This window comes from Globicephala melas, chromosome 3, assembly GCF_963455315.2.
Source record: "Globicephala melas chromosome 3, mGloMel1.2, whole genome shotgun sequence".
Classification (NCBI taxonomy): domain Eukaryota; kingdom Metazoa; phylum Chordata; class Mammalia; order Artiodactyla; family Delphinidae; genus Globicephala; species Globicephala melas.
Window position 1 is genome coordinate 169,508,567 of NC_083316.1, and position 10,841 is coordinate 169,519,407.

Genomic DNA, 10,841 nt, shown 5'->3' on the forward strand with positions numbered 1-10,841 from the left:
TCGGGTTTAAAAAAGACATGTTTAATTAATTAAATACCAGGATGAGGCCAGGCAGGGCAAGGGGAGGGGGGGGTCACCCGAAAGCACAAATCCCTTAGGACCCTACCCCACCACACCTCGAGAGGCCACAGCTAAAATGGCTGGAGCCAGACCCCAATGACCATCGGTCCCTCCAGACTCCTGGACACGGGGGGGGGGGGAGGGGGGCAGGGACAAGTCCTCAGCTCCCTGGGTCCTCAGACCACAGTCCAACCCCCGCGGACATGCACCGGCCAGGGCTGGGACAATGAGGGGGGCGTCCAGACAGACACAAAGGGAAACAAGGCCCGGGCCCGCCCTCTGCCCCCTGGACTAAGGCATCTCACCACCGCGGGAAGATCCTCCGCAGCCCCACCGCCCTCCCCAGGACCCCAGGCACCTGTCCCTGGATCCTGCCAGGGCCGTTCCGGTCCACGCTAGTGCCATCCAAACGCCCCAGCCGCCAACTGGGAGGCAGGAAGGTTCTGGAACACAGAGGGGTGTCACAGACCTCGTGCAGCCAAAGGCGGGATAGGCCTTTTCAGGGTATGGGACAGGGAGCCTGGGTCCCTTCCCATTCCAGGGCCGGGGTCTTCAGTCCCTCTGTCCAAAATGAAATCCAACCGCAGCCACGGTGGGAAGACACCAGGAGGGGACGTGATATCTGTCCTTCCTCATCCTAAGTTCAGACCACGCAGGCCCTCCCCCACACACCCACAAAGCCTGAGGACAACAGACCACCCACCGGGGCCCAGATCAAGGAAGAGATTGGCGCCTGAAAAAATATTCTACCCGGTCCAAAAAAATCGAGCTATCCCAGGGGGTTCGGGGGTCAGCCCTCCCACTTCCCGCCCGCCCGCCCGCGTGGGCGGGACCTCAACCGCTGGTCCAGTGGCCATGCCCGGGGCAGGATGGAGCAAGGGCCCGGGGCCTCCTCACCCCCATCCGCAGGGCGGGGAAGGGGTGCATTTCGCCCGAAGGCTGGCCTGGTCCCAAATAGGAGGGATTGATTGTCACGTGATGCTGCACAAGGCCAAAGTCGGGGACTCTTCCCCTTCAGGAGAGGGGAGCCAGCCATCCAAACTGGGGGCCAGCTTCCCCCCAGTCTCTCTCACTGACACATTCGCACACCCACCCAGAGGGGCAAGGCAGCCCCCCAAGCCAGCAGACAGCGGAAAATAAATAAGCCTGCAGTAACTCCCATCCGGTGATATTCGCGCCCCGCACCCCGCCCCCACCGTGAGTCAAATTGCTCTTTGGAAGAACCCCCCTTTCTCTCCCTCCCTACCCCAAGTCTCAGAAGCAAAACCGGTACCCCTATGGAAACCCTACGACCTCCCCCGTCCCCACCCACCCAGCCCTCGAGGCCGGGGAGCTGAGGGGCCCCTCCCATGAGCAGTGGGGTAGAACCTGTGGACACCTGAGATTGAGTACCCGAATGGGGGCGGCCGGGCCACACCCCCGTTTCCCTGAACGTCTCCAATGGCTTTCGGTGGGGTGAGGGGCTCCCGGGGCGGGGGATGGGGGGACACGAGGCAGCCCGCGGTAACCCCTGGTTCACCTATGGCTCTTTGCACACTTCATCCCAACCTGGACAGAGGGGCCTGGGGACCAAGTGTGAACACCGGTTAGGGGGTGCCTTTCTTGGGCCACCTCCCCCCAAGGCCCACACGTCCCTCAAAGCAGGGAGGTGGCGAAAGGGGAAGGGGGACGCCTCCTGGCCACCCACCCGGGGTCCCTGTTTAACAGCTGGGAAGAGAGTTAACGATCATGGCTATATACAGACACGGGGCCACTACCCCTCCCGAGAGCAAACTCCAAGGCCCGGATGACCCCGGTCCAGTCTCAGACCCCTCCTTGTTTTCTCGAGGGGGCAAGGGCATCTTGGGGGGCCCTCAGGGGGACACTGGAAGGGGCCGGGCTGGCGGTCAGTCCGTTCCCCGCCCCGGGCCGGGACAGCAGGCGTGTTGCTGGTACTCCATGCCCAGGCCCAGCGGGGGCGCGCTCAGGGCGGCTGGACTGGGACTCTACAGGCCGGCGGGAGCCGGGCTGGGCACCGGGCTGGGCGCGGGGCTGCCCGCCAGGCTGCAGGGCAGCGAGTCGCTGGGCGAGGTGCTGCGGGCGCCCGGGCGCCGGAGCAGTTCCGGGCGGAAGCCGGGGTGGCGGCGCGCGTGCTTGGTCAGGTGGTCGCTGCGGGTGAAGCGCTTGGAGCAGAGCGGGCAGGGGAAGCGCTTCTCGCCCGTGTGCGTCCGATGGTGGCGGGCCAGCTCGTCGGAGCGCGCGAACTTCTTGTCGCAGCCCGGCCAGTCGCAAGCGAAGGGGCGCTCACCTGCGCGGAGGAGGCGGAGGACAGACAGACATTGGTCAATGTCGGGGGAGAGAGGGAGAGGAGGAAGTCCCATCAGATCCCCAAAGGTCCTCGTCATCTGCCTCATCCCTCCCCACCTCGTTCTAGAGGCTGAATTCTGGGCGTGAATTTAAAACGTGTAGATGTTTAAAGAAAACGGCCCCAACTCATTTCGCGAACCCCCGTGAATACTCTCCCCTCTATTTCCTACGACTAATGGTAATCAGACTGGGAGCAGCTGCCATGGGTTGAAAAGAGAATCTACAGAGACCGCGTTCTCCCAGGACCGCGCGCCCGCGCGCCCCCACCCCCAGGAAGGCGCCACCTCGGTGTCATGTGTACTTGGCACACACTTGTCCGCTCCGAACGCACGTCGAGTTTTCGGAGAGGCTTCTTATGCAAACGGGTCCTGCCGTCCCCACTCCCGCGAAACTCCCTTCTGCCCTTCCTGTGGGGGCATTCGGGGTCTCCCAGGTGCTCGCGATCCCAGTCAAGCCCCTTCGTTTTGGAAATGACCACCCCGTGGGGTGCACCGTCTGGGCAGCCTCCCATGCCTTACGCCACTGCTGACCCTCGTGGCCCCTCTACAAGCTGAGGGACATGTGAAGGGACCCCCAACCCCGGCCAACCCCGGGGCCGCACTCGCAGGGTGCGGAGGGACGCAAGGCGAGACGGGGACAGCCCCTGGGTGTGCGCGGGGAAGGGGCGGAGCCCGAGGCAGCCCAGGACTCGCCCCGCCCCAGCGGAGCAAAGGCGAGGGGAGGGGCGGGCCGCCACCGGCAACTTCCTCCGCAGACCCCTCCCACCGCCAAGCCGGCCTCGCCCATCCTGCCCCTGCGGGCCACGGCCTTCCCCGCCTGCCAGTCCCCACCCGCCCATCCCTTGGGGGGGTCTCCGCCCCGGAACAAGGTCGCCCGACCCCCCTCATCAACCCGGGGGGTCACCCGACCCCCCTCATCAACACATCAACGTCTGTGTTGTCAGCGTGTCCCCAGCCGACCCAGGGGGACCCCCGCCACGCCCCAGGCCCGGGGGCCGTGAAGCACCCAAGAGTTTGCACCCTCCTGGACCCAGCGCCGGGTACCTGGGACCCTGGAATCCCCAGGCGTTGTGTTGCCCAATGCTCAGGGGGTTTGCAGGGTGTGTTGGGGGTGGATAGAGTGTGGACACGTGGGCAGGGTCGCCCCTCGTGGCACTGGACGGAACCCAGCAGAGGAAGAGGGGGAGGCCAGCTGGGGGGCAGGAGGGGGAGCCACAGTGGGGTCAGGGTAGGTTACACACTGGGAGGCCCACACCGAGCACTGGGGACTGCGGTGACCCAGGCTGACCCTGCCTCAGGAAACACGCCCACCGGTGGGGGAGGTGCTGAGGGAGACAGACTGAAGGGTGTCCTCAGCCGAGAATCAGAGAAGCACCTGAAAAGCAGCACCCTAGTGGGGGCGTGCACCGCTGACCAGGAGCCGGAGGTGGGGGCCATGGGACAGACCCGCAGCCGTGGGGTGGGGGGAACCTGCATTCTCAGGGTGACCCAGTGACATCTCTGCTCTGGAAGCTCAAAGCCCGCCCTGGGGAGAGGGCTGGGAGGGGGAAGGGATCGCGAACCACTGAGGGGCACCAGTGGACTTCAGAGGGGCTGCCCAGGAGAGAGCGGGACTAAAACCTCCCCTCCCCCACCCCTTCCTCCTGGTCGCACTCGGACACCACCAGCGAGGCAGAAAAGCGGGGGGGGGGGTCAAAGCCCAGCAGCCTCCCCCAGAAAGTTTCTTGTGGGATACCTGTCGGTTATACTCACGGCTGGGGGAGGGCACGCCCCAGGAGGCTGGGGACCCAGACGCGCTGGTGCCACCTCCCCCAGGGGTCACAGGCCACAATCATGGTGCTGGGGGGAGAGCAACTGTCCAAGACCACAGGTGGCCCCAAATCCCTGGGGCCGCCCCCCCCACACACCCCCATGCTTCCCCTGCAACAATCCAGCAGGCAGAGTCCGCAGCCGCTGGGGGAGGGGCCCCGGCGGGGACGTCCTCCATAGAATCACGGGGCTCAAAACAGCCCCAGAAGGTACACCCCACCCCACCCCACTTGGAATCGACAGGTCCCGAGGGCCTAAGTCTGGGGGCGGGGCTGCTGGCTTCCAAGCAAACGGGGGCCTGGGGGAGCGACGCCCCTCCGAGGGGCATGCGGCCTTGTCGCCATCTTGCAGGACGCAGGCGGGGGAGAAGGGGGGGGAGAGGGGGGCCAGCCCGCCACGGGTGCGCCCCACAGTTGGCTCACTTCCCCATTTAGGGCAGCGGGGCCCGCCTCCCGCCCTGCCCTCCCCTCTCTCCGTCCCGCAGCTCTACTTTGCCACCAGCAGGTTGCAAGAGCGGTGCCAGTGCCCGCAGGGGCCGGACGCCTGCAGCCGCCGGGAACACAGCTGCCGCACGTAGCTCAGCGGCGGCAGGGACATCCGCAGCCCCAGCCGGCCCCGCTCACGTGGTCCCGCTCCCGCCGGGGCCGGGGGTCGCCTCGCCGGCTGGCCGCCTGCCAACCCCGCCCCACGCCGGGTTGCTGGGTAGCGCAGCGCACGTGCACACGTGGGTGGCGCGGCCCGGGGCTTGCAGGCTTCCCTCCCCACAACGTCGGGCGGATGCCTGCAGGATGCCAGGGCCTGCCACCCTCTCAGTCCTCTGGCCGGGAAGGGCGGTAACATTCAGAGGCTCAGAGCCGGCATGCCGGGTGCAGCTGCCTGTCTGCTGAGTCCACCTGGGTGCCGGAGGAGGATGCGGTGGGCGGGGCTGCGGTGGACTTGACCCTCTGACTTGGGCTGGGACTAGGGGTGAGCTCAGGACGGCCGGAAAGGAGGTCCTGGCGAACGTGCGCCAGGCCTGGCTCAGTGTGCTCAGCCTTCACGGGGGACAGTGCCCCACCTCCCCGGGCTGGGGCTGGGGGCCAAGGGTCTGACAGCTGACCTTCACTGTGACCTCCTGAGGTCATCACTAACCTAAGAGGGGGGTGTGTGGCCCACAGCCAACCCTTGCGCAAATGCCCACCTACCAGGTGGACTGCACCGGGGGAGGGGCCCAGGTAAGGTAGCATCCCAGGAGAGCTGGAGAAGGCTGGGACTGCAGCAGGTGCGGGGGCAAGGGGCTTCCCAAAGGAGACAGGCCTGAGCAGGCCGCGAAGGACAGTACGGACATACAGCCAAAAGGATTGAAAATTGATGGTGAGGTCCGGGGGTCAGAGCACAGGGTCCCCGTGCGGCTGGCCATCCTGATGGCTTTAACAAAGACCAACCCGTGCGAAGTTCATGTGCTCTGTGATCTTAAATACTCCCTAGACGTTAGCCACCCCCATCTCTCTCCCTGTCCCCGCCCCTCCTGTAGGTTTTCCATTTCAATTGCTCTGCGGTTGCCACCAAAAACCGTAGGCAGGGGTCTTGCAGGCCCTCACCTCCCCACGTGGTACCTGGCAGCAAATCCCATCAGACACCCTTTCAAAATATGTCCAACCCCCCCCCCCCCCCGGCCCCAGCTCAGCCCAGGAGTGAGGCGGCAGCCCATCGGCGGGTGCCTGGGCCGCCCAGCCTGTGCTCTGCTCCCTGGCTCGGAGTCGAAGCTGAAGTCTTCACTGTGGCCTCGCTTCTCTGCAGCCCCGGTAGCTGCTCCTCACGCACCGCCTGGAACCTCTCCCCCATCACTCCGTCCCTTCTCTGTGCTAACGTCACCCTTCAGAGCAGACGCTCCTTATCCCGCTGGGGTACCCCCCCCACTGTCCCCGTTCTCGGCTTTCTTATGCTTATGCACAGTCTCTCCTGGGAATGATATGTGCCCCCCACCTGACCATAAAGCTGACAGCACAGGCCTGGCACACCGTGGGTGCTTAACACATCCGTGGAAAGCGTCTACAAGCCCCAAGAATGGCACTCAGGTTGCTACAGCTCCAGCAGCAGCTAACCAGCTAGCTTGCTGGTGCGTCATCTGGTTTACCTCCCCACCCCCCAGGTAGGAGCCACCACTACCCCCGTTTACATAAAAAGCGGGCCACCTGCCACCCCACACCTCTCCTCCCTCCTGGGGAACCCAGGCTGCCCTCGCTTTGCTTCCCCACTCAGACTGGCATCTTCAGCATCGGGGATGATGGCCCACTCAGTGCCTGTGTGTTCAGGCCCCCCAGAGCATGTGTGTTCCGGAGCCCCGCTGTTCTGGAAACGGGACTGGGTGAGGGTGGCCCCCCTCCCTCCCCGGGAGGCCAGCTCCTCAGGCTGGTATCGTGTGCCAACTCCCGGGCCATCTGGGCCAGCTTTATCAGGGAGCCTGGGTGGGGGGTGGTTATCGCCCCTTGCAAGGTTGGGGGCACCCTCCCCCACCCCCCAGCTGGGGCACCAGCACCGTGAGCAGTCCCAGCTGCTCGCTGCACCCTGCTGCGGGAGGAGGGGGCTGGGGGGCGGGCAGTCCTGGGCACTCGCACCCCACCCCACGCCCTGGCACTGCCCCATTCTGGCCCCCCAGATAAGCCACCAGTCTCCTGCGCCCCACCTGGCACGCTAGGGGCACTCACAGCTCTGCGAGGCGTGGAGGTGGGGTCTGCTGACTCAGACAGCCCTGGGGGGTGCGGTGGCTACTTCCCCTCTGGGCCTCAGTTTCCCTGTCTGCCTCTCCTCCTGGGGGCCTGTTCAGCAAAGAATACCACCACCACCACCCCCCTTAGGCCGCTCGGCAAACAGGGGTCGCCCTAGCCGCCTCTTGTCCCCCAAGTCCTGGGCCTTGTCCCTCCCACCCAATTCGTGCGGTGGCCCACTGCTCTCCCTCCAACACAGTGGCCCCCCTCCTCGATCCCTCCGCCGGATCCTAATCCCTTCCCCATAAACGGATTTTCCTCTGCAAAGCCGGGCCTGCCCGCCCCCCCCACCTGCCCTTGGGATTAAAGGGCACACTTACCTACTCTGCCCCCTCCCCACCTCCCACCCACCACAGCCGCAGCCCTCCAAATCCACGCCCCAGGGTCCCTGCCCCCACCCCCAGCAGCCAGGGTGCCGGCCCCTCTCCTGGGACACACCCTTCCCTGCTACATCTGACCCCGCGGTGTCGCTCAGCGGCCTCTTCCTACAGGAAGCCTTTTCCTCCATCACCGCTGCTGTCACTGTCCCCCCAGTGTTCCAGGAGTCCCGGGGGACGGGGGCTGGGTCGTCCCCACAGTGCCTCTCACACACTGTAAAGGCTCAGCTACTCTTGCTCTGGCTCAAGCAGACAGGGTTTTACAGGGGGTCTCAGCTGGAGGTATTGCCGCAACGCCCAGGGGACACTGGATGATGTCTGAGAACATATGTCATTGTCACAACGGGGGGTGCTCCAGGTGGGGGCCAGGGAGGCTGCTCAACACCCTACAGTAGCCAGGACGCCCCACACAGACAATGAGCCCCGAAGTCAGCAGGGCCGAAGGGGAGACCCTAGACTAACAGCCCCACTTCCAGATCTCAGCTCCTTGCGGGGAGGGGGCCTGAGCCCACCAGAAGGTGCTGGACACTGGGGGCACTGGGGCAGGGGAGCAGTCCGGAGACAAGGGAGGTTGGGAGAGCGAGGAGTCGATTGCCAGCCTCTCCGCCCCCGCCCCACCTCCCTCCCTCTCCCTCTCGGTATCCACGGCAACCGCGTCAACATCTCCTGCAGCTTCCCAGTCCTTCCGTGCCCCACACTGGAGGCAGGAGAGCTCCTTCTGGGCCAGGGGCTGCGGGCCAGACACAGGGGACCGGAGGACAGCCGTCCCCGCTCCCCCACAGCTGCGTGGCCCTGTGAAGGACCCCATCGCCCCTCCTGGTCTCCCCACCCCAAACCTCTGTGCCAAATGGAGCAGGGATGATGAGGCACCACACTCAACTCGCCTGGCTCCTGCTGGGCCTGCTTGCTCATCTGTAAAATGGGGCCAGGCCAGGATGGGAGCTCTCTTTACTTTGCAGAGAGGAGAGCCGCCATCAGGCAGAGGCGGGTGGAACGGGACTCCCTCCCAAAGGCCCTCGGCGGACAACGGCGCAGCAGACAGCCATCATCTAATTAAAGCTCCTCATCAGATCACTCCCCAGGCCTGCCCCCAGCAGTGGGCAACAAGGTCCAGACAAGCATGGCTTCCCCACCCCAAAACAGGCATAAAAACAGCTGCCCCCTCCCCTAGGGGCTGGAAAAACCCAAAGGCCTTGACACAAACCCTGGGTAGGGTTTGGTGGTCCTGAGCACTAAACAGATGCTGAATTAGCAATCACTGAGCACAAAGGTGCCCCAAACCCTCCAAAACCGGCACCAAAGGTGCCTAGGTGCACGACTTTCACTCTCAGGAGCAGCACCCCCCCACCCCAGGGCCCAGCACCATTATTATCCAGGGGGCAGGGCATGGGGGGATGGCACCCTACCCTTCCCCACCCATCACTGGGACACCCCAACTCAGTCCCCTGGGCCTCGCTTTCTCTTTAAAACCAGAATGGCAATACTGACATCCAGGCGCTCGACAAGGAATCCTTTCTCCCCCAAAGGCTTAGGGGGGCGGCCAGTACTGCCTGGGGGCCCACGGAGGTTCTCAAGGATCCCAGAATACCCTGGGGAAGTGTCCCTACAGAGCCACAGTGGGAAGGGGGGTGGCCACCCCCTTCACCAGACCCAGAGACTCAAACAGAATGTGGAAAAAAACAAACCAAACTAGAGCACTAGGGGGTCTGAGCCACTCTCAGGGGTCACACCATCCATGTCTCTGCCACAATGCTAGGTCCAACCCCGCTTCCATGCACCCGCTCCACGTGTTCCTACAGTGGGAGCGTGTCCACTGAGTCAAGCTGATGCACCCTACTGCCCGACGTGACCCCCATAACGGCCCTCAGAAGAAGGCAGCCCGGAGGCGGTAGGTAATGTGCTAGAAACGGACAGAACCACCAAGTCCAAGTGCACGCCCACCCAGCCCCCCTGCCCTTTCCAACAGAAGGAACACCTCCAATGTTCAAACTCAGGCTGGTGACCAAGGCCCACCATCCCCAGACCCCCAGCCCAAGAGAAAATCCTCAGGGTTGAGGGTGGGACTCCGTGGGGAGGACTGGGGGGACCCACAGGAGGACAAAGAGGGGGTGACAGAGTGAAAGGGTGGCCAGAGCCCCCCTACCTCCGGCTCCCTAGCGGCCCTTCCCCACCCCCGGCTGGGCTGTGAGACGTGACAGTGTCGCGCGGAACCCACCCCCGCCCCCAAGCCTTCCCGGCTCCCGCTGCAGGCGGGGGCGTGGGGGGGACCCAGGAAGCTGCGAAACGCACTGAGGACGTGACACCCTTAGGGGTCCCCCTCCTCCCCAGACTCAAGCCCTAACCCGCACTCCCAGCCCTGCCTTCCGCGTTATTAAAATACATATAAAGGAAAAAAAAACGTGTCGGGCACCCCCCAACCTGGCTCTGCACCAGGCGCTCCGCCGCTCTCTGGGGTGAATCCTCGCGGCCACCTCGGAGGCAGCGCGCGGTTCCTCCTGCCTTTCTACAGAGAAGGAAACCAAGGCAGGAGAGAGAACGAGAACCTCAGAATTGGACGCTCCGACCACGATACCCACCAACCAGATCCGAAACCAACGTAAAATAAAAGAGAAACGAGGCCGAGAGCGAAGGAGACTGCCCGGGAGCCCCGATCCCGCCCGCGGACCCCGCCGCGACGCGCGCCCCGCGAGCCGCTGCCGCTGCCTCGGCGCCCGCCATCCGCTCGCCGCCCGACCGCGTGGCCGCCACGCCCCCCGCGCGCGCCCCACCCACCAAGGCCCCGCCCTCCCGGCCGGCGCGGCGGCGGCCCGGGCGCGCCCCCCTCCCCGCCCCCGACGCGCCACGCAGTTTCGGGGTCCCGGCGGGGGGGTGGGGGGAGCGCGGGAGGCCGCCCTCGCGCGGGCCGGGCGCGCGGCCAGACTCACCTGTGTGCGTCCGCAGGTGCGACTTGAGGTGGGAGGACTTGTAGTACGCCTTGGCGCAGCCCGGGAAGGGACAGCGGTGGCTCTTGGCGGCGGCGGGCGCGGCGCCGGGGGCGCGGCCGGAGGACGGGGACGAGGCGGCCGAAGAAGAGGAGGCGGGCGAGGCGCCCCCCGGAGCGGCGCCGGGCCCGCCGCGCAGGTCGGCCAGGATGCTGGCGGCCAGCAGGTGGGGTGCGGCGGCGGCGGCGCCTGGGCCTGGGCCCGGGACGACGGGGGCCGGCGGCGGCGGCCCCGGGGGCCCGGGCGGGGCGGCCTCGCGGCGCGGCGCGCGCACATCCAGGCCAGCGGCCGGGCCCGCGCCCTCGGGGCCCGGTCGCCCGCGGTGCACCACGGCGCCTGAGGAGATGGCCATGAGCACGTCGGCGGCGAAGTAATCCACGCACGCCACGGCTGCCGACATGCCAGGCAGGGGCGGGCGGCGCGGCCGAGCGGGCGGAGCGGAGGCGGCGGGAGCGGCGCCCGTCCGGCCGGCGGCGGCTGATCGAGTGCGGGAGGCGGAGGAGGAGGAGGAGGAGGAGGCCG

The 10,841-nt window shown here is 66.1% G+C and overlaps 1 protein-coding gene across 1 annotated transcript; it reads right to left on the reverse strand.

Moving 5' to 3' along the window:
- On the reverse strand, positions 1-10,841 carry KLF16 (KLF transcription factor 16). Its single transcript, XM_060297404.2, has 2 exons — positions 10,263-10,841; positions 1-2,347 (listed from the first exon to the last, which is right to left on the reverse strand). The coding sequence occupies exons 1-2, from the start codon at positions 10,717-10,719 to the stop codon at positions 2,046-2,048; spliced, it is 759 nt and encodes a 252-aa protein (XP_060153387.1). The 5' UTR covers positions 10,720-10,841; the 3' UTR covers positions 1-2,045.